This window comes from Haemorhous mexicanus, chromosome 25 (assembly GCF_027477595.1).
Source record: "Haemorhous mexicanus isolate bHaeMex1 chromosome 25, bHaeMex1.pri, whole genome shotgun sequence".
Lineage (NCBI taxonomy): Eukaryota > Metazoa > Chordata > Aves > Passeriformes > Fringillidae > Haemorhous > Haemorhous mexicanus.
This window is the reverse complement of record NC_082365.1, coordinates 6,631,579-6,658,749: the sequence shown is the minus strand read 5'-3', so window position 1 is coordinate 6,658,749 and position 27,171 is coordinate 6,631,579. Positions and strand designations below refer to the sequence as shown.

General features: G+C 43.5%; 1 protein-coding gene across 4 annotated transcripts in view; it reads left to right on the top strand.

The window, feature by feature from the left end:
• The window catches only part of CEPT1 (choline/ethanolamine phosphotransferase 1), a 33,234-nt gene extending 11,144 nt beyond the window's left edge, over window positions 1-22,090 (top strand). For 3 of the 4 annotated variants that reach the window (XM_059867732.1, XM_059867734.1, XM_059867733.1), the window contains exons 5-9: window positions 12,488-12,572; window positions 17,328-17,459; window positions 18,089-18,247; window positions 19,469-19,594; window positions 21,303-22,090. In XM_059867732.1, coding sequence (XP_059723715.1) covers window positions 12,488-12,572; window positions 17,328-17,459; window positions 18,089-18,247; window positions 19,469-19,594; window positions 21,303-21,422 — 622 coding nt within the window. In that variant the 3' untranslated portion in view covers window positions 21,423-22,090. Of the gene's footprint in view, window positions 1-3,948; window positions 4,034-12,487; window positions 12,573-17,327; window positions 17,460-18,088; window positions 18,248-19,468; window positions 19,595-21,302 lie in introns of all 4 variants that reach the window. The other variant, XM_059867730.1, reaches the window with a different exon arrangement.
• The last annotated feature ends 5,081 nt before the right edge of the window (window positions 22,091-27,171 follow it).

Here is a 27,171-nt window from a genome sequence, read left to right as displayed (position 1 = left end):
AGTGTGTGCAGGCTCAGGATGTTCCAGCTACTCAAGGTCAGAGCACAGCCTGACTGCAGGGGCTGTCCCACATGCAGGGGCTATCTATCCCTGTCAGATCTGGATTCTGCAGCACAGCTCAGAATCACAGAACCATGGAATTGGTTTGAGTGGGAAGAGACATTAAACTCATCCAGTTCCAACTCCTGCCATGGGCAGGGACACCTTCCACTATCCCAGGTTGCTCTAAGCCCTGTCCAGCCTGGCCTTGGACACTTCCAGAGATGGGGCAACCACAACTTCTCTGGGCAACCTGTGTCAGGATCTCACCACCCTCACAGGGAAGAATTTCTTCTCAATATCCTATCTAACCCTGCCCTTTCTCAGTGGGAAGCCATTCCCCCTTGTCCAACCTGGGTGTTCCCTTGAGAGATAGGAGACACAAACTGCTCAGTTCAAGTCCTGGTGCATTTGTTCATGATGGAGATGTTGGAGGTGCTGAATCATATTGAAAAAACCCAGTGGGCACTGAACACTCAAGGGTCCATCCAGAGACATAAGGGCTGTACCATGATCTCCAGCATTTCTCCTACAAGTTACTGTATTTTCTGGTTTATTACAACCTTTTTTTAAGGAAAGTACCTTAACTTAAGGAATTATAGCTGTGTATATATGTGTGTAAATATAGACACAATGAGATGGAAATGAGTTTCCAAGGAGGTTTCACAAAGGAATATTCTAAATATGAGAGGAAGAATCAGTTTTTACCACCTTTCATATAACTTAAAGTTATATGGTTACACTGCTGTTTGAATAATAATCCCCAGAGAAAGCAAAATAATTCAGACTGCTGAACAAAACAGCCTTTCTTGATGAGAGTTAGAGAATTTGGGGAAACATTCCTGTTCAGTGGCTCTGGAGTAGCTGTCCAGGCCCAAGAGCCTGTGGGATAATGGGTTGGTTCACCTGAGCCCTATCACCACTGCTGCCACAAAGGTCCAAAGGAGAGATGAGGAAATGGGGGATTTCAGAAAGCTAAGCCAACCTTCCTCTTCAGCCTCCGCAGAGGAGGAGTTGATGTTCTATCTTGCATAGACAGCACACACCAAATACTGAAATACAGGGTAGGAAACCTTCCAAGTCAGACTTTAGCACATTGAGTTCTTGCTCCTGGGAACAGCCTCAGCATCTCCACTCTGAGACAAGGCAGTCATTACCATGGTTGTCGAGCTTAAAACTTTCCAACACTTCTTGGAGAACTTCTACGCCCAGGTTATTTACAAAGGAGAGTCTAAGTAGAGCCTCTGTTGATGTCAGGAGGTGTTGGGCTCTCTATACTTGCAAGCAGGATCTGTTGAAATGTCTTTGTGGTGCTTGCGAAGTTTGGTGCTGGTAACCTGTACCTCCTGTTCCCTCAGTCACACTGGCAGTGTCACAGAAACCTGTGCAGCTAATGAGGGCTCACAGAAAAGGTGGGGGGTGGTTTCCACATCTTCCTCTTCTTCCTTCCCCAAGTCCTTCAACAGCATTTTCAGCCACAATCCCATTGGTCATGTGTGGAGATGCTGCTCCTGATTGTTCTGATAAATCCTTGGAGTTCTCACTGCTCTGTGAAATAATGAACTGCAACGTAACAAGTATATTGCTATTGCCTGACCTGTGCAACTTTTATGTACCTCTGTGAGCAGCAGAAGGAAAACTTTACATACAGGATGTGTGTAATAACAAGGAAGGGAGCTTATTTTTAATTATTTTCCCCTTAATTTTTAATATTATTTTCCCCTTAACATGGATTTCCTGGTGCTGAAAATAATTCTAATTCATGTTCTCATTTTTTCTGTACAATTTGCTTTATTCACACTATTGTATTTCATGGCATCCAAGTGAAACTGCTGGATTGGAATGAGTTAGGATAAAACTCTAATAACTTTATAATGAAGCGTTTGCACTTCTGGCATGTGACTCTCAGCCTTTCTTTCTCTTGTGTTCTGATGTTGAACATTCTTTTCTTGATGCTGTTCTTCCCCTAAGAAAACAGTCCTTCGTCTCCTGCTCAGATTCCCAGTTCATTGCTCAGCCTTAGTAATCCCACTGAGCGCAGTAGATATGGACAAGACAGATGGAAGAATCATCATTTTCCAGACCAGAGCATTAACTGGTAGATGGATCCCTGTAAGTTTTCCAGCCCCATAACTTCTGTTTTCTGTTGAGGCAGGAGTGTTTATCTTGTCTGTTGTGATCTGGGACTTTTTCATGGAGTTTTGTGTGTTGGGAGAGGAAGAGGAGGGTGGTGCATAAACTTCCACCGTAGTTTCACACAGCTTAAAAAGCTGTGTTAGATCAGCTGTGTTGCTAGTGATTGACTTGATTTCAGGGCCATCTCCAGTGTAACTGTCTGCTTCCTGTTGTTGTTGGATCATTTTCTCATGGCATTTCTCCATTTGAATTCAGTTTGGGTTCCCTGTTAGCACAAGGAAGGGACTGACTGCAGCTGTCTCTGAACCCTGAGCCAGTGGTGGCTCTTGAATTGTCTAATGATTTGTTTAGTCAAACAGGGCCTTTTAAGAATTGCCCGTGGAATACACTCAATAAATTAGCACTGACAAGGGAATATTCTGGATGCAGCACTAATCCCCTGTGTGTTAATTGGCTCCAGACTCAGGAGCCTGACAGGGTTCCCAGCAGAGCAGGCACAGGGATTGACAGTGCCAGTATCTCTGTGGAGTGAAGCACATGCCAAGGTGAATGCCCCTTCTTAAACTTCCCAGATGATGTTTAGAAGATGGATCCATGTCTGAAATACAAATATCACCTAAAATAACATAGGAAAAAAATAATAGAAACTGCAGCTGTTGTGAAGCACCAAAGTAGCTGTGGGGTTTGGGCATTGGGCTTTCTCTTCCTGTATTCCCTAAAATACCAACTATTATCTCTCCCAGCTATTTACTGTGTTATGTGCTGTGATAATTAAACTGAAAATGCTTATCAGGCTGAACTTCAGTGGCCCCTCTCCTCAGGCCTGGTGTCTGCATATCATCACTGCACCTGTGTCCTGCAGTAGGGCCACAGTGACCTTTCTGTGCTGCCCATTTGAAATCCCTTGGCATGATGGGTGTCTGTTCCAGCACACTCTGATAAGCACAGCCATAAACAGGAGCTGTGTTCTGGCTGACCCTGCTGCTGCTGAGTTATTTCCTTTTTAAACTAGATGGTTTGATTTTTTTTAATTTGGTCCCATTTAAAAATCTTTTTGTTATGGTAAAATGCAGATTTGTGGCTCTGTATTAGGAGAAAGGGTGGTTTCTGTGGCTCTGTTGGCTCCAGCATATTTTTTCATCCTTTTCTGTCAAGGGTGAGAAATAAATAGATACAGAATGGAGTGTGATTACCCCTGAGCAGGGGTCCAGAGCTCACTTCTTGGAGCATTTTTTGCCAAGAAGCTGCATGAGGAGGGAGGTGAAACTTCTTCCTTTCCCTCAAGGTGTCAAACTGAAATACAGTCTGCATTTCTGCTCCACTGAAACATGCAGGAGCATTTTCAGCTAAAGAATTCGTATATTCAGTGTTGTTTGCAGACACGAGCATGAGGTCAGGAGATGAGAGTCCTGGTTTGTGCTTGGTTATGGGTTTTATTCACCATGACTCGGAGCAAGGAATTTAATTTATTCCCTCATGCACACATAGAATGATTGATTGTTTTTCCTCATGTTGGAGTGATACAGTAAAACTGTAAATTGCAGAAATTCTGAATGAAGATTTAAATGTGTAAAATACTATGTAGATTAGAATGGTTTTGTTAATTCATTAATACTCCTGGGTTTTGTGGTTGTTAATCCCTACCCTGAATTTCCCTTTGAATCATCCCGACCCTGGATTTTGTCCTTTAGCCTGACTGAAGATGTTTAATGGTTCCCCTTCAGAGGAGTGCTCAGGACAGTGCTCTGAACTGTTTCTCTCCCTCACATGTAGATTTGATGTGACAGAGTCCATGCTCTGCACAGTGGCCATCCAGCTCTTCACGGGCACGCTGGGGCCCTCGTTCTGGAATTACACGGTAAAGCCTTCGCTGGGCAGCACCTTTGTCATGCACTGCTCTGTGCAAAGCAGCTTCTACAGTGTGTTCATGTTTCACACAAGGAGGAAAAATATTTGAATGAGTAGGAAAAATTTGATTTAACTGGAAGCAATTTTTTTTGAAAGCATCTCATTTTATCTGAAACCAAAGCAAAACCTGCCTGTTCAACAAAAGTTTAAATCAAACTTTTATCACAGTTTTGGCTTCACCTAAAAGCCAAGCAGAGCTGTGGAAGCAGCTCCAAGTGTGGGTGTAGAATAATGTTGTTGGAACTCCTTTTTTAAAAAAATCTTCTTTTGTTGCTGCCATTTCAATACCTTTCCACCAAAAAATGGAGAATTTCTTGGCTCTTTCAGGGAATTGTGTCTTGTGTAATAACTTAAAAAGTCTGGTTAAAAATGTCTGGTTTAAGCTGTGCAGTTTGATCCTTGTGCTTGTAGCTTCATGAAGAAGTAACTTCCTTTCCAGCTTGTCTTTATTTTTAAAATGCTTTTCCTTATGTCTGTGCTAAATAAGTCCTTCTCCCCTCTAGTTTGCTAGCCTTAAAAAAGACTTTCTCTTCCTTATTTCAACCTCTTTGGGTTTTTTGGGGTTTTTTTTTTGGTTTGTTTTTTTTTTTTTTTTTTTTTTTGCACTAATACATTGTATGTGGGTGAGGTCCCCTCCCCATAAAATGTTATCATTAAAAGTGAATGAATTGGATTCCTTGAAATATATAATAGATTATGATTATTGTTGATGAATTTTTAGCCTGGACTTTTTCTTGAAATATTTGAGGATATAGGAATAGCTTTTTGATCTCTTTCTTAGTACTGCATCAGGTGTTAAACGAAAGTGAGGTTATTTTTTTGATGGTTGGTTTGCATAGCCTTTGTTAAACCTGTTTTGATGCTGATTATTTTCTAATAGTTCTTTTGTTTTTTCATGTAGTAGTTCAGACAAATCTCTGCTTTCAGGAGGTTATTTAGGAAGGTTAATTACTGGCTCTGCTTTAGATGCAGCACCATCATCAGTCTGGTAAATCCTGATGTGTCTCCAACTGACCTTGGGAGCTGGGTGGCTCTAAAGGGAGTCAGGTGACATCAGTGACTTAATTTTTAAAATACTTTGTTCATAATCCACGAAAGGCTGGAAATAGTGTCAGGAAATGGTAATTTAGCAAGCAGTAATGCAAAGGAAGGAAGAGCTTAAATCGAGATTTAGCCTGTAATATCAACTGACCAAGGAGTCACTGAGGGTGCAAAAAATTATGAAATCACATAGTTCTGAAATACTCAGAGGTCTGAAATCATTCCCTAGTGTGATGGTTGTGGGGTGGAAATAACTCATATTGAGTGATGAAAGGAAATTGTTTGAACTGGAGTAGGACAATTTATCATGGGGTGGAAGAGAGAGGAAGGGCAGGTGCAGAGGACCTGGAGCTGTCCATCTGCAACCCCCCAGCAAAGGAGGCCTTTGTCATTCCAGGAGATACTGGTGATACTGGTTTTACAGCCAGCTGGGGAGTAGGGTGTGAGGGGATGGGCCAGGCAGGGCGTTTTCACAGATTCCCAGGATGGTTTGGTTTAGAGTGTCCTTAAACCTCATCCCATCCCATCCCCTGCTATGGGCAGGGACACCTTCCACTATCCCAGGCTGCTCCAAGCCCCAGTGTCCAGCCTGGCCTTGGACACTGCCAGGGATCCAGGGGCAGCCACAGCTTCTCTGGGCAGCCTGGGCCAGAGCCTCACCACCTGCGCAAAGAGGAACTTCTTCCGAGTGTCTCATCTGTCCCTGCCCTCTGGAACTGGGAAAGCACTTTCCCCTTTTCCTGTCCCTCAGGCTCCTGTCACTGGCTCCTGAGACAGTTGCCAGTGACAGGTCTCCTCACACACTTATTTTAACCCAGTTTTAGGCACTGAGTTACAGGACAGACTTTTAAATCTTTTTAAATTCTTACATGAGTAATTTCAGATGCCTTCTGGCATCTTTAGTTTTAGTCTTAACTCATAACTAAAGATGCTGCTGCTTCCAAGTGGTTTACTCAGACACACCAAGCATCACTGACTTATTTACACACTCAGATGTCAGGCTGAACAGATTTTTAGGTCAGTATTGCACATCTCAGATGGGTAAGCTACAGAGAATGTGTATTCATACTCTGGCTGTTTCATGTGATAAACATTTGTACTGAGAAAATATAGTAATAGAACCTTGTCTTGAAAATTATACAGGAGCCTGGACAGTATGAAGTGAGTAGCTTCAAATTCTTGCAGCACAGCCAAACCTTGTACTTGCTGGGCAGGAAAGTTTTATGTTCACCAAGGAGGGGAAAATATCTTAAATTGTTAATGAAGCTTACTTATCCCTATAAGCAAGGGGAAGTTATTTAGAAGAACCCGAAGGCTTAAAAAGCTGGAAAATATAAATATTTTGGGAATCAAAATAGGTTTAGTCCATTGTTCCCCACATTCACACTCGAAGTGTCAGAGTTTCAGCTCTGCCTCCCTTTCCCTGCAGCTCTGCAGTGTCACCCAGCAGTTCTTGTACTGGTGGAATCTGACTTTGGTTTGGAACATTTTGCCTTGGTGATTTTTCAAAGACCAGAATGGGGCTGTTTTAATACAGTTTAGCACAATGATATAGAGGAATTGCAAATAAAGGTCTTGAGGATGATTCAATCTGGAGACCACTCAGCATTTTATAGAAAACAAAATGTTAAAATAATAATGTTCCTGACAATATTTGGCCACAGAGGGATGGAAGCCTCCTATGAGGAAAGAACTGGGGAGCTGGGGATGTTCAACCTGTAAAAGGGTAGAATCCAGGGAGACCTTTGAGCCTCTTCTTGTGCCTGAAGAGCTGGAAAGGGACTTTGGACAAGGGGTGGAGTGCCAGGACAAGGTAGAAAGGCTTCAAACTGCCAGAGAGCAAGGATAGGATAGATGGGATAGTAGGAAGGAATTCCTCCCTGTGAGGGTGGTGAGGCCCTGGCCCAGGTTGCCCAGAGAGGTTGTGGCTGCCCCATCCTGACAGTGTCCAAGGCCAGGTTGGACAGGGCTTGGAGCAACCTGGGATGGTGGAAGGTGTCCCTGCCCTGGCAGGGGGTAGAATGGGATGAGTTTTGAGGTTCCTTCTAACTCAAACCATGGTGGGGTTCTCTGGATCTTCTCTTATGTGGGAAGACTGTACAGGTTTGAAGACAGGCAAATAATCTGCATTTCAATTTGTCACAACAGGGAAAGGAGGATCAATAGAGGAAAACACTGCAGTGTGTGCAGGAGAATCCATGGATGGCAGTGTCGCCACAGGAATTGCAGCTGCCCCTGGAAACTCTGCAGGAATTCTCCTGTCTTGTGAACTTAGGCAGATAGGGAATGAGGGTTGAAATGGGCATTTAAAAACTCACAACTTGTATGCTTCTCTGACTTCATTTGAATTAAATCCTTGGGTGTTCTGGTTTTCAGGCTGTGGTTGCCCCCAGTGCAGTGCTGACATTGCCTGACCCTGTTCCTGCCTTCTACAGTGCTGCTGGTTATTATTCTTCCCTAACATCACTTTGCTGCAGAATCAGTACTTCTAAGCATTATTGTGAGTGTTCTCCCCAGCCTTGCCACTGGATGTTCTGTCTGGGCATTTTAGTTTGTCAGATATTGAGTCTGGGCTCTTTACTCTGTTGTCAGCATCAGCTCTTTGTTCTTGTTCTTTGCCTGGATGTTCCTGCTGATCTTAAAGCTCAATACGGGGTCTTCTGTTTATTTTATAGAAGATGAAAAAGGCCCTGGTTTATTTGAAGAAGAGATTTTTGGAACTTGATTCTTTGTGTCCTCTGAACTTGGACAATAACTTTCCGTCCATCTGTTGTAGTGTGGGAATGTCTTGGGAAAGGGGCTTGTTTCATTTTCTTCACTTCATGGGCCTTGATGATCTTCCATACAATGTGCACAGTGTCAGTGTCTGGGCAGTGCTGACATGACTCAGTTGTCAGGAAACATCAGGCAGCAAAGCTGTCAGGTTGGGGGGAAGTGTGGCTCCAGTGATGTCTGAAAATAACCCACATAATAAAAATATCCCAGTTCAGAGGCTTTAAGAACCTCTTGCAGAATTCATGCTGCTTGCTCTTCCCATTTGTTTTTTCTGAGGATTTCCACTGTTGTATTGAAATGAGTAAATAAATACAAACACAAGTTGCAAATAGAATCTTTGAACTGGCCGATTCCCTTCTTGCTTTGAAATGGTTTTGCTTTCTTACAGCTCTGTGTGTGGTACCTGCTTATATGTAATTAAATGTGATTATAGTAATTAAATGAGGCAGCCTGCAGGAACAAAGGCCTTTCCCTATTTTCTGCTTTTTTTCCCCTTATTTTTTTGCTATTTGATACATGATCCATTGCTCCAAAATTGTCTTTTCTCTAATGTTTACCATGGGAGAGTCACTTGGATATGCAATGGAACTTGATGTAGAATAAAATACAGTACTAATGATGTCGTACCTAAGCAGGAACATTATCACCCTGCTTTGTGAATAAATTCCCCATCCACTAAAGCAAGGTGGGTGTGTTTTCCCTCAAAAAGAAAGGCATTGGTCAGTCTCCTTCTGTAGAAACCTCCCTGATGGGGAGACTCCTAAAAAGTTCTGTGCTAGGAATGAGACACAGATGGAATTCTTGGTTTTTTGGTCTTCAGGTTGTTGTTTATTTTTCTCTTAACAGAAGTTCTGCACGCCGCCTACATCTCAGACTTAGCATACAAAGAGAAGGCACCAAAAGTCACAAGACACACAGATTCAAGGTCTTTTAAAGCTATTTTGCCCAATTAACTCTTAGAATGTACTTTATTTCTACCTTTCTACCAATAACTAATTATTTTTCTGTCTTTGCAACATCTGCATTGGGGTTCTTTTTAACCAGTCACTCTGTGCTCCCAACACTGTAAAAAAATGGAGTAGATGAAGAACAAGAAAGATCATACAATGCCCAAAATCTTCTGTCTTGTCTCCTATCTACCTCCATACTAAAAACCTAAAACTCTAAGTTTTTCACCCTTTAATAAACTATACTGTCTATTCCACACACTCACAGATTCCAATTCATCCCAAAGTGTTAGAAGCTTTCTCCATGGACAAAAGTTAAAAGCAGTGTTCTCCTGAGGTTCAGGACATCTCAGTACAGGCAGAGAAATATTCCCTGTGCCCTGGATTCCAACATCCCTCCAAGTGGAGCAAGTGCTTTCCTGCAGCCCTGCTTTTGCCTTCCCATTTATTGGTACTTCCCAGCTCTACCAGAGTTTAAAAGCACTCTGGTGACCTAGGCAGTTTATGGATTTTTTTGATTGCTAGCTCATTTTACCTGGATACAGTGCATAAATTGAAGTTAATCATTTAGGTGTAAGAATGTCCTCTGGATCACCTGATGTGTTAATGTTTTCCAGGCAGTGTGGATATTGCTTTGCTCACATCTGTCTTGACAAAACCCTTGTTGCTTTGGTTTATAATGGCATTCTTTCACTTCTTTTTCATTTTAGGGGCTCTTTAGGATTTTTATGAAGGCTGAGAGCAATCCACTTGTCTATCATTCCCATTTTTTTCCCTCCCCTCTCTGGAGCTGTCAAGTCCCACTGGCTTGGTGTTGGGTTGTTTGGCTTCCAGGGGCTGAGCAGACCTTCCCTGCCATCTCCTCAGGGCTCCCAGCATTCCTGAGGTCACGAAAAAAACACCAGGAAAGCTGATGGGCTGGGAATTGGGACAGGAATTTCTTCTTTTTTGGTTGGACTGTTTTAGCCAAGCCAATCTCCTGACCCTACTGATGGCAGGAGATGGTGCTGGCACAGGAGAGAAAGTGGGGCTGAGCAGGTGTTTTTGGGGGAAGAAAGTGGTCGGATTTTAAGGAACTTGGGATGACTGCTCCATGTAGCAGCATCATAGATGTATCTGGTTCATGCTGTGGTTGCACAGTTATCTTGAATTCAAGTTAAACCCAGAGAGGAACAATGTGCCCCTTTCACACTTTGTGCTTCCAGATGTTGTTGCCTTCTGTGGTCCAGCTTTGAGGAGCTGCCTGTGGATGTCTGCATTCTTAGATATCTGTCCAGAGGCACCTTGCCATCCTGCAAAAAAAAAAAAAAAATTCACTGAATAATTCCAACATGAGGCATGTGCTTTACTAATGTCAAGCCTATCATTTTAAGTCATCTGACAGTGGTTTTAATGAGCATGGGATGTTCCCAGGCCGTTTTCCTCCTTGGGATTAAGAATTTATTCTTTCTTTAGGGGATAGTTTGGTGTTTAGTTTCTCTTCAGTGGGTCTCATTGCTTTTGTCTTCTGTTTTAAGGAGCCATTTGGTATTAAAAATACAGAATATTAAGGTGGAACTGAAGTTAAGACTCATATTTGTTCTACAGTAGGAGATTCTTACTGTAAGTCAGGGGCAAGTTTTTAACAAATATCCTTGGCTGCCTGATGCTGTTTCTGTTTGAGCTGGAAGGGCAGAGCCCTCGGCAGGGGAGTAAAGGTTGTGCCATGGCTGTGTAAAGATAAAACTGTTTCCCTAACCTCAGTTCAGGCACTGCTTCCCGTGTATTTGTTGGGCTCTCAGTCTTGTGCAAAGGTTTGTCTAGCAGAATAACTTGGGTTTCCTTACATGACTTTATTGTGCATAAGATTTCTGCTGCCAAAAGAAACCTGGTTTCCTATCCGAGGAAAGCTGTAAGTTACCTCCATAACTTATTAGTCACTGTTTCTGTGAACTTTCTCAGTTTCTTTCTGTTCTTTGGGAGATTGACAGAAGTAGTGAAATGGGCTAAAACACATTCCTGCACTCCTGGAATGGAGCTGCTCCAGTCCTTCCTTGGCTCGACACACTGAGAACACGTTTCTGTGCTGACTCCAAGGGCTGTGAGGAAGTAATTTGCATTAAATCAGTTGGTTTGTGTATCTCTGCTGAGCATTTTTATTTTTTTCTTGCAAGGTACCTCAATGGCTCCATTTGTTTGTATCAGGACTGAAAACAGAGATATTTTAGTACATCCTTTCCTCAGTGGAAGTCAGTTTTTTCTCCAGCCAGTTGTGATTGCCTTGCAGGATTGTTATTGAGCGAATTGAATATAGGAGGGCTCCAAAGGTTGTTTCCTGGATGTTCCATCTCCAGGTTTGTGTCGTGGAAAGCAAATTGGCAAAGCAATCATGGAATGGGTTGGGGTGGGAAGGATCTTAAAACTCATCTCATTCCAACCCCTGCCATGGGGGGATATCCACCATGGGATTTAGCTGCAGCCCTGGAATGATCCCTTGTGCATGTGCTCTGCTGCTGACCAGACTGGAGATCCTCAAATGAGAGGATCCACTCCCAAAATGAAACAAAGCCTATGGAGAAACACTGAGCTGATACTAAAATCAATTCCATGGTCTTGTAGCTTAAGGCAGACAGAGGAAAGCCCGCCCCATAATCCTTCTTCCCTGTGCAGGTGATATCAGCAGGGTTTTCTCACAGCAAAGCTTGTGTGTGCATGAAGGGATTTGGAGTCTTTTAGGTAGAACTATCTAATTGGAAATGTGGATAAACCAGAAATGTTTCAAACTAACTTGAAGGATTATTATTGATGTAGCACTTCAGGGCAAGATACTATTATGTGGCTATAATACATATTTATATACATCTGTATGCATATATATATAGCTGTATAGAATGTGTGTCCCTATTTATCACATATATAGTGTATATACACCCTATACATATACATATATATATATATATATGTATCACACCAGCAAGTCCATCTTCTTCATTTCACTTGTGTTTTTATATACTCCTATTTCTGGCATTCATTTGTACACCCATTTTCCCCTCTTTCTACCTCTAAGACTTTAACATGCTCCTTAAAACAAAGCCATAAATTTTCTGTTTTCTCCCATTTTTCCTACAGCACATCCTGGCTCTGCTGGAACCAGAAGGGGTTTCTCTTCTTGCTGCCACTGCACCATTTCCATCAACCCTTTAGGGATTCATGTTTCTTTTCAAAGCTTGATGCTATTCAGATGATATTCATATTAAGATAGGGTAGGGAATATAATAGGGGTTAAAAATACATTTTTAGAATTTTATCATCTGTACTAAATTCTTTTTTTTTTGGTGGACAAGGTTAAAACTGAATATTTATTTCTGCAGCTGCCACTGGGCAGTGAAGAGTTCCAATGTTTCTGGTTGATAAAATGGATTTTTCTGTTATTGCACTGTGAAGTAAAACAAAATTATAGTACAGCATTGCTCTTTATTTGAACAATAAAACTAAATACATTTTTGCCTTCTAAGTTATTGGTGAGTTTTTCCTCTTTTCCTCAGCCTTTATACTGTGCATGACAGAGCTGTGCTGCTGAGCTTGCAAATAACCGACTTGAAATTGCTTTGAATAATTTTGCTTTTTTTTTTTTTTTTTTTGGGCTTTTTATACCTAATCAGAATTGATGTGACTGAAGTACAAATCTTCATAATAATCATGCATTTACTGGCAGTGATTGGAGGACCACCTTTTTGGCAATCTCTGGTAATTTTGCTTGTGTTCTTATTTTATCCTTTATAATAATCCAGTGATCACTGAAGGACTCCTGCCCATCTTGAGACAGTTTCACTTCTGCAGGAAGGTTTCACTTTTCTTTATAAATGGAAACAGATTTTTGAATTCAGATCCCATGGAATTAACTGTGGATTCTGTCTGTACCAGAGACATTAAAACAAGGTTATTTTATACCCTGTGTGTGCAGGTAAAAAGCGATATGAACATAACATGAACTTAAACCTTTGGTGAAATCCTGGCCAAAACCTGAATGAATTTCATGCAATTAGCAGTGGAGGAATATTAAACTGGATGAGGATTTGGGGAAACTTTTGGAGAGCAGTTGGGAGCTATCAGTAGATAATTTGGCCTGGATGTGGCTGATGACTTAATTTTTGTAAGGGGACAACCCCCACTTGTCAGGTTTTTCCTTTTAAAATAAGATGATCCTGATTAAATGAGCTGCTGGCACAGCCTGGCTGCAGAACTTTTATTTATATCTATGTCTATGTATATATCTATATATAATATAGATATGTTGATATAGGCTTACCAGGCCATGTCAGCTGACAGTTTAATAATAATGATAATTATAATAATAGTAATACAATAGTAAGTATTACTGAAGTGACACTGAGCTATTAAAATGGCATTGTTCACAGAAAAGCATGTATGAGCATACATAAATAAAAAATGTGTAAGTTTACTGGAAATAAAATCCAAAGCATTGATTTCCTGAAAGGTTTTCCTAGTTTTCCTTCCTGGATATTGATCTTCTCTCTGTATTTGGTAAATGCAATTCTTAAGGAGAAAGAAATCTTGATTTCAATAAGACCAAGAGATGGTCAAAAGTCCCTGAAAAGCTTCACCCCAAATGGATGAATTTCTAATATGCTCTGTGTAATGGGAGCAGTGAACCCACAGTATGTGGAGAGGATCTCAAATGAGCTAATTGTGGCCATCCTGATTTTGCTGCTTATGCTTTCATGCTTAAAACCCTAAAGCCCTTAATTAATTCTATAAACGGCAAAATAAATACCATCTATACGGAATGAGGGTGGGAAGGGCTGATTACAAAATAGAAATTAGGCTACATATCACCTTATTGGTGCCATTAATATCTAGAAATATTAAGGTGGCCAACATCCGGATGCAGCTATAATTTAATATTCTGTTTTATCAAGAGAATTTATCAATTCCAGTTCTCAGTTTCCTTTAAAGAAAAAAAAAAAAGCGGGAGTGCTGCTACAGCAACCTCTGGCATAGTTCAGTAATGTTTGTGTGAGCTTAGAAATGGATCTCTTGTTATTAAATAGCTTAAATAACTCCAAAATGGCCTTTTAAATAACCCTTTTCAGCAAAATCTTGAAATCTATCAGAAGTTCTGGGTTGGAGCAGCCTTTGCCTGAGGCAGCTCCCAAAATTATTAAACTATTTTGGTTAGTTTAACAGAGCATTTCTCCAGAGAACAACATTAATCAGGTCTCCCATGAAAATCCTGTATAATTCAATGAGTGAGATTTTGTGTTCATTTAGAGATAAATGTTACTTACTGCTTGCAGAGCAAAATAAATCATACAACCCCTTCTCACCCAGCCCTCTCTAATCCTTTAATACTTGATGTGACTGCAAAGTTGGTAGTTTGGTATTTTCTGTTTGCTTCTGTTTTGGGGAAATAGGGAGTAGATATAGTTGTGTACTCAAACATTCCACTTTTCATGGGAAAAGCAAAACACTCTGAACAGGCAAAATGCAGAGTTGTGAATTTTGGAAATTGTTGCTTTCATTACCTGTCTTTTATTCCATGAAACTGTGTGTGCCTGTCCTGGCTCCCTCCGTTCTGGCAGTGTAAATTTTCTTCAAAGCCTGTTAAATGCTGCTCCCCATGCTTCTGGAGCTGGGTAATTCCTGTGGGATGCTGAGTATGGCTCAGTTTGGATCATTTGGGACATGTGAGTAAAGAAAGGAAGCTTAGAGTAACTTGTTTAATAGATTGTGTATTTGGAGTTGATTTTCCTGCTTGAAGCAAGAAAAGTGATGCAGTTGCTGGTGTTTTTTCCCATAGGGTCTGGAATATAAAAAAGCACAAACACTTTGGGAATATGAAGCTGGAATTCAGCCCTCTGGAAGCTGTTCCTTGGGCAGATGTGACTGCAGTTTTTCTGGACAGCTCCAACCTCCAGCTGGGATCTAGCCCTGTGAGAAGGACTTCAGGGTCTGAGTTGCCCAGCTGGCTGTGATATTTGTGGGATTGGTGACAGGAGGAGTTCCTGGAGGAAACAGGACTCTTGTGTGCTCCCTCCCTGCTGCTTCCATGAGCCCTTAGCTGGGCTCTGCTCTTGCCTATTCCCTCATAATTTTATTTTTAAAATCCCAATTCATTCTGCACAAAACTGATGAAATGTACTTTGGAATCCTGGGAGTAATTTTCTGGCAAAATATTCCAGACTTGCTTTAATGCCGGCTCTGGCAGCCCCTCCCGACTCCATCCATTGCCTGCTGCCACTTGGTTACTGCTGTGCCTGGGCTCTTCCCAAACAAAATCTGGAATCATGGAACGGTTTGGTTTGGAATGGACCTTAAAGCTCATTCATTCCCACCCCCTGCCATGGGCAGAGACACCTTCCACTAGACCAGGTTGCTCCAAGCTCTGTCCAACCTGGAATGCTTCTTTCCCAGGGTTTACCTGGATTCTGCAGCTTTCCGTCTCTGATCGGTCTCAGAGGGTTTAAAAGAGAACCTCATTTGCCTGTAGATGTGACTGGTGGTGCTTCCCTGCATTGCTGACATGCTTTTGGGAAGTTCTGCCTGCATGTGGCTTTGGATGAAGCCCCTGGAATCACCGGTAAGGGCGGAATAGTTGCAGGTACTGTAGTGATACATGGAATACCAGACAGGGAAGCCTTGCAGCTGTCTTCCAGTGTCCTCTGAGTTAAAGTTCAGGTGCTGTGGTGTCTCTTTGTAGGACCATTTCCCTCTCTCCCTCCAGTCAGAGGGAAAAAACAAAAGTAATCTGATATGTGCATGATTTTGCTGCTTCCCACTTTTGGCTTTGTTGATCCCCTTTTGTACGCAGAGAAATTCAGCAGGTGCTGACTTTTTAATCCACTCCTGGCTTTCCTCTGCCAAATTTTTGGGTGTGGCTGTTTTTCAATATTTTTTTCTTCAGACATGTTTTGCACTGATGCAGCTGCTGTGGAGGCCAAAGGGAGGGTGTTAGGAACCTAAAATTGGTCAAACTGGGTGTTACAACAGTGTGGCCTTATCTTCTCTTTCCCTGTCCATCTTTCTCCAGTGTTCTAGTGGCAACTGGGAGTTCACGGGGTGTTTTTCCCAGCCATTTCCCTTTGTCTTGGGGAAATGTCAACCTTAAGGTCTTTTGACTCCTGCAATTCAGTTTGCTACTGTTTCCTTTTGCTTGTAAAAGTCAATCCACCCCCTTCTTTAAATACCAAAGTTCTAAGGCAGAGGCCAGTGCAGGTACCTGCTTTTAGAAAAGCTTGAGGAGTCCTGAGTCTCCTGACATTAATGAATGATTACAAGTAGTGCTCCAGTCTGGCAATTCAAGCCTTCTCTTTGCTTGTCTTTATTCTTTCTGTACAATCTTGTAGGAAATGCCTTTTTTTTTTTTTTTTTTTTTTGCCTTAACAGGGTAGCCTTATTAAGGGAGAAATATATTTAAGTGTCATGAAACTGGGTGGAGTTTGGGGAGTGGGCTGAACAAGGGATGAAGGGTTAAAGCTCCTCTGCCTCTTAATCATGCCCTGGAAAGATGAAGAGATTGAGTTCTTGAATGGAATAGAAAACTTAGGATCTGCAAGAACAATCTTCAAGCTCTAGTAGGGTTTGGACAGCACTCTCAGACATAGGGTTGGGTTGTTGGGCTATCTGTGTAGGAACAGGAGTTGGCCTGGATACTCCTGGTGGGCCCCTTCCAACTCATAATATTTCATTGTTTACCTGCTGAAAACTACTCTGAGAGTGTAATTAAAGAAAAACAGAAGCAATTTGACCTCCTTTGGCTTTTTGTTCCTGGCTGGACTCATTGGGGAACCAAGCATTTATTCAGTTGAGTGCCATGACTTCAGTTCCTGAATAAAGAGCTTTTAGTAGTTGAATAGATACAGTTGGGAAGTTTTGGGTAGTTATCTCTAAACATTTGCTCCCATAACATATTTCCTGTGGTTTACTTTGGACTGTTCTTAATTTCTAGTTTTTCCTGTTCTGCTTGAAACAGTACTGTTAAAAAACGAAGGAAACTTTCGAAACTGCCTGTGCTCGTTCTCCCCTTCTTTAGCAACGTCATCCTTCCTCTCCTGGGTCACTGACTCTGATCTGACTTGTCTGATCTCTTTGCTTGCCTTGCACAAAAGTTTGGATCCAGTGCTTGTAAGGGTTTATCTGACCATCCCCAAGTGGCTCATCTTCTGCCCAGGTTGGTCTTGACTGCAGCTTCAGGAAAGGTGATGATTCTCTCCCCTGGGATGATTTAGAGGAAATTCTTGGTTTCTGTCCATTTCTCTGCTCTTGGTGTCTCTTCTCTGGTAACTGAACATAAGTCTGGCTTTCTGGGAGGCTTCATGGAAGCTTTTGGAAAATAAATTTTTCTCTGTAGAAAAGTCAATCTCTGAATAGCAGAGAGAGAAGAGCAAATGTGTTGAAAAGTGGAGTGTTTGAGTGCACCTAAAATATTAACCCAAATTTGAGTTTGTACATATTGTAACTTCTTGTCTCTCTTCCATTAAGATTCCAATACTGAATATTCAGGTGAAAATATTCCCAGCTCTTTGTACTGTGGCAGGAACTATTTTCTCCTGTACAAACTACTTTGGTGTGATCTTCACGGGTGGAGTTGGCAAAAATGGATCCACTATAGCAGTGAGTACCTTGGGCTGCCAGTTCCTCCTCAGCACAGAGGCTCTTCAGCCACAGTTTCTATTTAACATAATCGCTCCTCCATGGAAAATATTTTCCCTTTACCTCCTTGCTGGCTTGGGAAAAACAAGTTAATATTGTGTGTGTAAGAATAGTAGATTTAGGAGTCAAAGTTTTAAAATTTTTTATTAAAAGTACTCATTGTACTTTGATACTTGGTTTTGAGTTAATGAGATAAACAAATTTATACAAATACACCCCTCACTGAAGAGTTCATAGAAAGAAATTTTTCAAGAAGATTCTGGGTTTGATCCTTCTGAAAGATCTATATTATTTATATTACTAATATAAAAGAATGAGTGGAGGTGTCTGCACAAGCACCTTCTGTTGCAGTGTTCTTGCTGCCTAAAATCTGATTTTTTTTTCCCCAGAACCAGAAAGTTTTCACCACATTCTCAGCTGCTGCATGTTCAAGTTTCACTACTATTTGTTCCTTTTACCACCAGCATTCAGAAAGATGTTTCTAATGTGATTTTATTTTTAACCCCTCATTGCACACTACATGAGGGGCTCTTTGCGGTTTCTTTGCAATGTGTGTGTTTTATTAACCTCATGCTTTAATCTCACCACAGGGAACAAGTGTCCTCTCACCTTTTCTCCATATTGGCTCAGTGATTGCCTTGGCTGCAATGATCTACAAGAAATCTGCTGTGCAGCTCTTTGAGAGGCACCCCTGCCTCTACATTCTGACTTTTGGCTTTGTGTCTGCCAAGATCACAAATAAATTGGTGGTGAGTGTGCCAGAACCTTTCCCAGTCTTGTTGCAGGAGAACTTTTTGTAGATTATGGAGCTCTCTGGGTATTCCACTGAGTAACTGGCACTTGTTTGTGCACTGAAGAGATACTCATGCTTTGCTTTAAGTAGCCGGGAGGTGCAGCAGAGTCTTTTTGTATTTGAAAGGGCATTGGAAACATGGAGGTGATGCTGTGGTTGCACAGGCAGCACCAGACAGCTCAGAGCTGTTTCTCCCCCTTCCCCAGCTGTTAATTCACACATTTGCAATGTATTTGTGCATGTGTGAAGAGTTGGGCTGAAACAGAGGGGGCTGGAATCCCCCTCAGACCCAAAGGGGAGGAAGGTTTGGCAGAAGGAGAGGAGGTGATGGAGCTGCTGAGGTTTGGAACACTTCCTGAGGGTTTAACTTGAAGAATTGGAGGAAAATAGGGGTTAAAATAGTTAACAGGTTTATACAAGGGCGGAGGTGTCATTGAATGAGGGTTAAAGAGCTCCTGCCTCAAAGACTATCCCAGTTCTGCAGGCCTCTGTTGGGCTATTGTGAGCTGGGTCAGTGCTGGACTTAACTCACAGTGAAAGAGTTTAAATTCATAGTGGAGGAAGAGTTTGAGCTCATAGTGGAAGAAAAGTTTCATTCTTACCAGGCCTGCTTTGGTGCTCAGTCCCATCCCAGCTGTGTTGTGCAGTGAGGATGGAGTGTGGGATGGGTTCTGTGCACCTAGGGAGGTGAGAAGGGCACACTTGAACACCAAAAATGTTTATCAAATTTTAACCAGAGAGAGGTGGTGATCCTTATGAAATGGGAGAAAAAGAGGTGGAGGGAGAGGAACAGTGAGTGTCCTTGACGTTTTCAGCTCTAGCAGCTGTGAGTTTTTGTTTCCAGGTTCAACTTTAAAAGTTACTAGTCTGCTTCCATTTCACTCTTTGGTTTCTGGGAGGAGGAGGAGGTGAGCTGGAAAACTCGTTAGTTTTTTTCCTGTGCTACATTCTCTGCTCTAATAAAAGATGCCTCCCTGCAAACCTTGCATCTCTCTTGCATCTCTGTGGAGCACCATAGTTCAAATATTGTTGCTGCCACTTGAGTATTTGGTATTTTGCAGTAATGTGGCTTGAACTGTATGGTTTTGGCTTTGTGTGTTCTGAAATCACTCTACCTTGGCTGGCATATATTTATTTCTTAAACTTGTTTTTTTTTTTTTTTTTCTTTTTACTATAGGTTGCCCACATGACCAAGAGTGAGATGTATCTTTATGACACAGCATTCATAGGCCCAGCATTGCTGTTCCTTGACCAGTATTTTAACAGCTTTATTGATGAGTATATTGTCCTCTGGATTGCCCTGGTGAGTCCAAGCTCATTTTATTAATTAGCTCTGCCACTAATTAATTGTGTTGGCTGTGCCCAGCTGAATCCCCTGGAGGGGGGGTAGATTTGAAGCTGGTGCAGGGCTGAGCAGGGTCACAGTGTCCCTGATTTGGTGTTGGGACAGTCCTGGGCACTGTCTTTATGGATGGTCTGGGTGAGGGGATCAAGGCACTCCCAGTCAGTTTGCAGAGGACACCAGGTTGGGTGGGATGTAGATCTTCTGGAGGAATCTGGACAGGCTGGATCCATGGCTGAGGCCAGCAGTGGGAAGGTCAGCCAGGCCAAGTGCCAGGTCCTATCCTCGGGTCACAACAGCCCCATGAAATGCTCCAGTCTGGGAGAAGAGAGGCTGGAAAGCTGGGAAAGGATCTGGTAGTTCTGGTGACAGTGGCTGGACATGAACCCAGGTGGGCAACAGCACCTGGGCTGTCACAACCATGGTGTGTCCAGGAGGCCCAGTGTGCTTCCCTGTGCTGGCACTGCTGGGGCAGCTCCAGTCCTGGGGCAGCTCTGGGCCCCTCCTGACCAGAGAGACACTGAGGGGCTGGGGTGTGTCTAGGGAAAGGAACTGAGCTGGGGAAGGAAGGGTCTGGAGCACCAGGAGCAGCTGAGGGAGCTGTAGGGGCTCAGCCTGGAGGAAAGTTCTAGCTCTGCACAACTCCCTAACAGGAAGGTGCAGCCAGGGGAGGTCAGGCTCTGCTGCCAGGCAGCAAGGGCAAGAACAAGAGGAAACAGCTTCAGGCTGGGCCGGGGAAGTTGAGGTTGGATATTTGAAAAAAAAAAAGAAAGCTGAAAGAATTAATCAGGCATTGGAATGAATTGTCCAGGGCAGTGATGGAGTCACCATACCTGGTATAGTTCAGGAGGTTTCTGAATGTGGCACCTGGTGACATGGGTTAAAGATGATTATGGTGGCTCTGGGCTGATGGTGGGACCTGATGATCTTGAAAGTCACTTCCAGCCTTGATGACTGTGATAGTTTAAAACTTCAAAGCACTGTAGCAAATACTCAAAGCTTAGATTAGAATATTTTGCAGGTGAGTGTTGCTGCCTTGTTAGCAGGGTCTGCGTGATGGGCAGTGCTGGGGTGCTCTGGCTGTGGCTTAAGATCTGGAATGTCTGTCATGACTCCAGCACCCATCAGGATAAACATCCTAAATTCAACTTATCTGGGCTTATCAAATGCACACGTTTAATGTACAAAAACAGTATTAACCTTTTGGTAAAATTGTGTTGATGTGATGGGAAGATATTGTGTGTGTGGCTATCACCATTCTGAGTTAATGGGGCATTTCATAGTATCTCTGTAGCTGCTGTAACTCTTTTCCACTTTCTGATTGGAGAATTAAGAGTCTGTCTTGTCTTGGGCTGGAAGAAAGCCCACACTTCCCAGAAATTCTTTAGGGAGTGACACCCCATCCCTGGAAATGCTTGAGGCCAGGTTGGACAGAGCTTGGAGCAACCTGGTGTAGTGGAAGGTGTCCCTGCCCATGACAGAGGTGGAGCTGGATGGGCTCTAAGGTCTCTTCCATGCCAAGCCAGTCTAGGATTCTGTGGTTATTCCTGAAGGTGGAGATTCAGCTCAATGGACTACAGTGCTATGGTTGTGGAGTGTGGGCTGTTACACGCATAACAGCACATAAGGAACATGTGGGTATAACTGTGGATGATTTTTTCCTGTGCAGATCCTGTCCCTGTTTGACCTGCTCCGATACTGCGTCAGTGTGTGCAACCAGATTGCTGCCCACCTGCACATCCACGTGTTCCGTATCAAGGGCTGCCCCACGCACTCAAACCACCACTAGGGATGGGAGCTGCCACAGGGGAATGGAGAAGGAGTTGGGTTTCTACAGGAATGGATGAAGACTTGTAGGAGACTAAGGCTAAAAGCAGATAAGAACAAAGTAATTTATAATAATCAATGTTGTATAACTTTTCTTCTTTGTTATCAGTAACACTCCTTAACTAGTCTCCTGCCTGAGAGAGTGAATTCCAAGTACACCCTAGTCAACTTTCCATGTAGTCAACTCTGTTGGTTCCAAGCCCGGGAAAGCATGCAGGAAGAAAATGCTCTGTCCTTGTAATTACCTTGAATACAAATTAATCTCTCTATGGTGAATGGATCCCCACCAACTGAAGTTTCTAATGTAGTATAATTACAGCTGCAATCTGACTTGCTTTTAATTTTAATATTTCATCATCTCTTAGTGAAATACTTGTTTAGTGTCCACTTGGAATTTATTTACTAAAGACCTGAGCTGGTAAAAACCCAGAGATATCTCACTAAGTTGTGTGGCTGCAGCAGCTGCCAGGTGGGAGCCAGGCTGGGGTGGTTTTTGCTCGTGCATTGCTGACAAAGCGGTTTCATGCTGAACAGGGTCCTGCGAGCCAAGGGGTGCCCGGCATGCAAAATAGTGTGGTATCTTTGTCAATTAATTTTATTTTTTTAAATAAACATTATCTAAAAAGACAAGTTATTTCTCAATTTTCTTCAGTGGAAAAGACTATAAGAAAAAAATTTTACTGTTTACTTTTTTATGTATAAAACTTAAGTAAAATTTCCTTTCTGCTCTTAATAAATAAGAATTCTGAGAGCAACAGTTGTCTTGAGATGTATGTGTTGCTCTGTTGTGCTTAGACTTGTGAATGACAAACCTGCCTGTGGTTTAGAGAGTAGTTTTCCAATGCTTTTATGTGGATCATGTCATTCCAGCGTCTCTGAGAGCTTTGCTCACTATATAGTGCAGTAAGTTTGGGTTTCTTTTTCCTGTCATTGTTTTCATACAGTTTTAACTGTCGTGAACTGCACGAGGGACACTAAGATTAATGGAGGGTTTAATCGCATGTTAATGAAGTTCACGTGGTGCCACAGGCCCTGGAACTGAGGTGAACTTCAGCCCTGAGCAAAGGGGCTGAAGTCCTGAGCAGGGAGTGACTCAGAGCAGGATCTGCCTTGGCTGTGGGGAAGCTGCTGGGGACAGAGCTGGAATGCTGGGATCCCATGTCTGAAATCCCAGCCCTTAAACCATGGAGCATCTCTCTGAAGGTAGGAAGGAAATCCTCTGTACTGGGAGGTCAGGCCAAGGCAGTGCATATGGACAATGACATGGCTCTTAAGGAATTAAACACAGCTCACGGTCAGAAAAAAAAAAAGGAACCAAAAACCCTCACACCTCAGTAAGAGTAAATCAAACCTCCCCTCAGCTCCTGTAAGTGCTGATGTGGATTTCCTGTGATACCCCAGTGATTAGAAAATGTGCTCAGGAAGTGGAGAGAAAACTCAGTTCCTGCAGTGCTTGGAGAGGTTTGAAACTCTTGTGCCCTCTCCCTGGACAGTGCTTAGTGTCTGGCTGCCGTGGACTGAGAGACTGAGCTTGCTTGTGTCCTGGCAGGTACAGGACTGGAGGAGGCATGGAGGAAGGTGGCTCTGCTTTAGTGGTTGCAGTGTTTGTGGGGAGAGCCCAGACTGGCCCTGCTGGGCTGTGCTAGCAAGTGGAACAGAGGTGCCAAGTCCTTTGGCTCAGCCTTGGCACAGGGAAGTGCCCAGTCTTGTGGCTTCTGTGCTTGGAAGAGTCTTGGTTCCTTCCCATGGGGTGGCACCATGTCAGCAGGTGAGGTGGAGGTCATGTGCCAGCCTGGGGGCACTGGGGGAATCAGGAACATGCTCGGGATGAGGAGGAGACTCCTGTAAGGCTTACCCACTCCACCCTTGCACTCCCGCTTTGAATCTTGTGAGCAGCAGTTTTATGGCAAGAGCAGCTGAAGGTTCTTTGGGGACCTAGCCCTGTGTTGGGGGTCCTGTCAGGGTTCCTGCCAGGCTGGAGCCAGAGAGGGTATTTGATTTCTGCATCCTGATACACCTGGGGCAGCTCCCAAGTGTCCTGGAGCTCTGCTCCGAGTACCTTGGTGCCAGAAGTATCTCCGTGCATGAGGTGACAGCTCTAGAATGACATTTTTAGGTATAAGTGGAATTCAGGGAACTCACTGAGTTTTAACAGCAATGAACTGGGGAAGGGGTTGATCTGGACAATGTAGCATGTGCTACTGTCCTTCAAGGGCAGCAGGTAAGTCTGCAAGGGAAGAGAGTGGAAGGGTTTGAACATGCCCTTTACAAATCACGTGTTTCCTTTCATCAGCATTAAGTGGGTGCAGAACTGTTGCTTGGAAAGTCCCTCCCGGGAGTGTGAGTGGTTTCCTTGAATCAGAATCAGTCTGGTGGTTTATCAAGTCCAACCTTTAATCAAGCACCTCTGTGCCCACTTACCCATGTAAACATGGAGATTCCTGCTCTCAGTCCTCAGGGGTTTAAGATTAGGCCACTCCAAATAACGTGTTACTAATACTTGAGACTGGAGAAGAACCAAAGCCTTTAAAAGGCTGTGCAGGACCAGACTTCCATGTGCAAAGCTAAAGCCTGTTGCTGTTCAGGAAATGCAATAGGGCACCTTTTTCTGAGCTTTTCACTCCCTGGAAGTTTGGATGCCTCCAGCCAAGAAAAAAATTCCATTTTTCTGCTGATATAGTTTCATTGTTAGCAGGGAACAATCACTGCTAGCAATCCAAGCCCTCTAAAGTGCTGCTATGGCTCTGGGTTTGGTGGCAGATAATGGAATAAATGACCTTTCCACCTACGTTGTTTGTGGCCATGTGTCACCTCAGATATGCCTGTGGGGTTGAGAATGGGGACAGGGGATTTATGGGCTCAGTCTGATCTCATAATGGAACCCTTTCCCTTTCTGTTCTGTTGAGAAGACACTCTGGAGGGAGAACTGCAGCAGCAGCACCTGAGAATGAGAACATGCCCTGCTAAAACAATACAGTTCTGCTCTGCAGGTTTTCCTCTCAGTTTGTAAAGAGAAGCTGGAAGTTTCCACTGGGTGTTGTGTTGGCTCTTTAAGAACTGCTGAAGGAGTTCCCTTGCTCTGATAAGGGGTTTAACACAGGAAAGGGGCAGGTCAGGACACCTCAGGGCCTCTTTCTGTGTCATCAAAGCATCAGCTTTGTTTCAAAGAACTATTTTCCTCTTCCCATCCTACCCAGCTTGCCTCAGGTACCTCCAGTGCTGCTATGACCTAGCTGTGAGCATGGAATGGAGCTGCAGAGGACTTTAATCATTTTCAGAGGGTGAGGACTACAGCAGTTCAGAGGTTATGGCCAGGTGGGCTGAAAGTAGGGTGGGAGCAGGGGCTGTTCCTGCTCTGGAGCAGTGGGAAGCACTGGGCTATCACCCCTGTGCTGGCTCCAGCAGAGTGAACCCTCCCAGGACTGTTTGCTGGCACAGGCCACTTGCAGAGGGTGACACATGCCAGAGCATGAAATTATCTTCCCCAGAGCAGCTGCATAACAGGGATTGAGTCCCAAATCAGCAGCAGGGGCCGAGCTGCCTGCCGGCCTCAGTCTCTCAGGCCCCAAGTTGTTTGGATGGTGCGAGTTGGCCAGTACTCTGCTGGGAACTATGTTAACAATTTAGCAGAATAAATGAGCTCTTTCCAATTCAGGGAAACATTTCTTGGCGCTGTTTTATTTACTGTTGTAGGCTTGGATCAAGTGTTGGGCAAATCTCAAGCAGGAAGAAGGATTTGAAAATACACTGTGGCTAATGCTGATATGCTGCAATATGACCCAGCCCCAGTGTCCCTGCTCCCAGCAGCCCTAGCTGAGCCTTCCCAGAGTGTCGCCAGCAAAGTCTGTCCACCCTTTGGGCATTTAAGGGAGGGTATTAAAGCCAGAACTCAACAAATACCTATGAAAAAAGGAGAGTGATTTTTTTTTACACAAGGTAACAGTGATACAACAAGGAGGAATGGATTTAAACTAAAATAGGAGATTTTTAAATGACATGTTAGGAAGAAACTCCTCTCTGTGAGGGTGGTGAGGCCCCAGCACAGGTTGCCCAGAGAAGCTGTGGCTGCCCCTGCACCCCTGGAAGTGTCCAAGGTCAGGTTGGACAGGGCTTGGAGCAACCGGGGATGGTAGAAGGTGTCCCTGCCATGACAGGGGGTGGGACTGGGTGATCATTAACATCCCTTCCAACTCAAACCATTCTGGGACTTGATGATTCTAAGGCAGCTCCTGTCCTTCTGAAGCTGAGGTTCATCCTATCCTAGCAGGTGGAGCACTGACTGCATTTGAAAATTTATATATTTGATTTAAGGATGCATTTTTGTGTATCTGTTTTCAGCAGTTGAGGAATAAATAACTTTCTGTCAGTTTTTTTCTCCAGAAGAAATTAAGCAATCACGCAGTCTAGTCCCTTGGGTGATTTGTAATTGTTTCCAAAAGAATTACTCTCAAAATGATGACCACTTCCCAATTTCTCAATGAGATGGTGTTTGGCTTCACAACCAAAAGGTTTGGCATCTCCTCACAACATAATGAACAAGCAGGAGAAGAGTGAGGCAAGTGGCCTTTTTCAAACAGATTGTTTGTGATATGTGGCCTTGATTTTCCACACCATTTTCTGCTGTCAATTGAACTTTGAAAAATAAATATGATAAAAGCCCCCCAGAAAAATACCACTAACCTTTAATTTCTTGTAGTTAACCCTGTACTCTCTCTACCCATGAGGGAGAACTTGTGGAGCCAGAGGAGACACCCCCAGTGCCAAAATCCCCTTGTTTCCTAACAAATAATTCCTGTTCCCTCTCCAAACACTTGTGGAGGCTGAACAACAAATTGACAATTTTCTTTCAGTGGGGCTGGAGATTTTCACTGCTGTTTGTGCCTTATGCCCAGCCGTGTTTCTGTCACATTTGTGCCTGACTGGACAAAAGGTTCAAAAATAAATATCCTTTATCTCTCTTGTTTGGGTGGATGTTGCCCAGCTCTGAGAGTAAAAGCCAACTAGCAGCCTGTGAATTTCAGTTCTTGTGCTAAATCCCCTGCTGGGGCTTCCAGTAGCACTGCAGAAGTTGTGTTAAACTGATTTGGAGCCGGGGAGGAGGCATCCAGGTGGTCAGAGGGATGAAGCAGCTCTGCTGTGAGGAGAGGCTGAGAATTGGTGTTGTTCAGTTTGGAGAAGAGAACTTTTGAGGTGACCTAATTGTGTGCTTTCAGTACCTGAAGGAACCACAAGAAAGATGGAGAGAGACTGTGGACAAGGGCCTGGAGTGACAGGACAAGGGGGAATGGATTCCCATTGGCAGAGGGCAGGGTTAGATGGGATATTGGGGAGAAATTGTTCCCTGTGAGGGTGGGGAGGCCCTGGCACAACAGAGAAGATGTGGCTGCCCCTGGATCTCTGGAAGTGTCCAAGGCCAGGTTGGATGGGGCTTGGAGCAGCCTGGGATAGTGGAAGGTGTGCTCATGGCAGGGGGTGGAACTGGGTGATCATTAACATCCCTTCCATCCCAAAAGAGTCTGAGATTTCATGATTCCAGGATACTTTTGGTATTTTGATGCCTGGTGGGTACCAAGTGACGTGACAGCCTGGCTGTAACATCCCAGAGAGGAGAAGAAGGAAGCTCTGCCTTCATTCCCAGCCTTTGCTGGGAGAAGTACCCGAGTTGGGTTTCTGTGGATGGGACCAGTCAGAACTGCAGCCTCAGCCCAGCC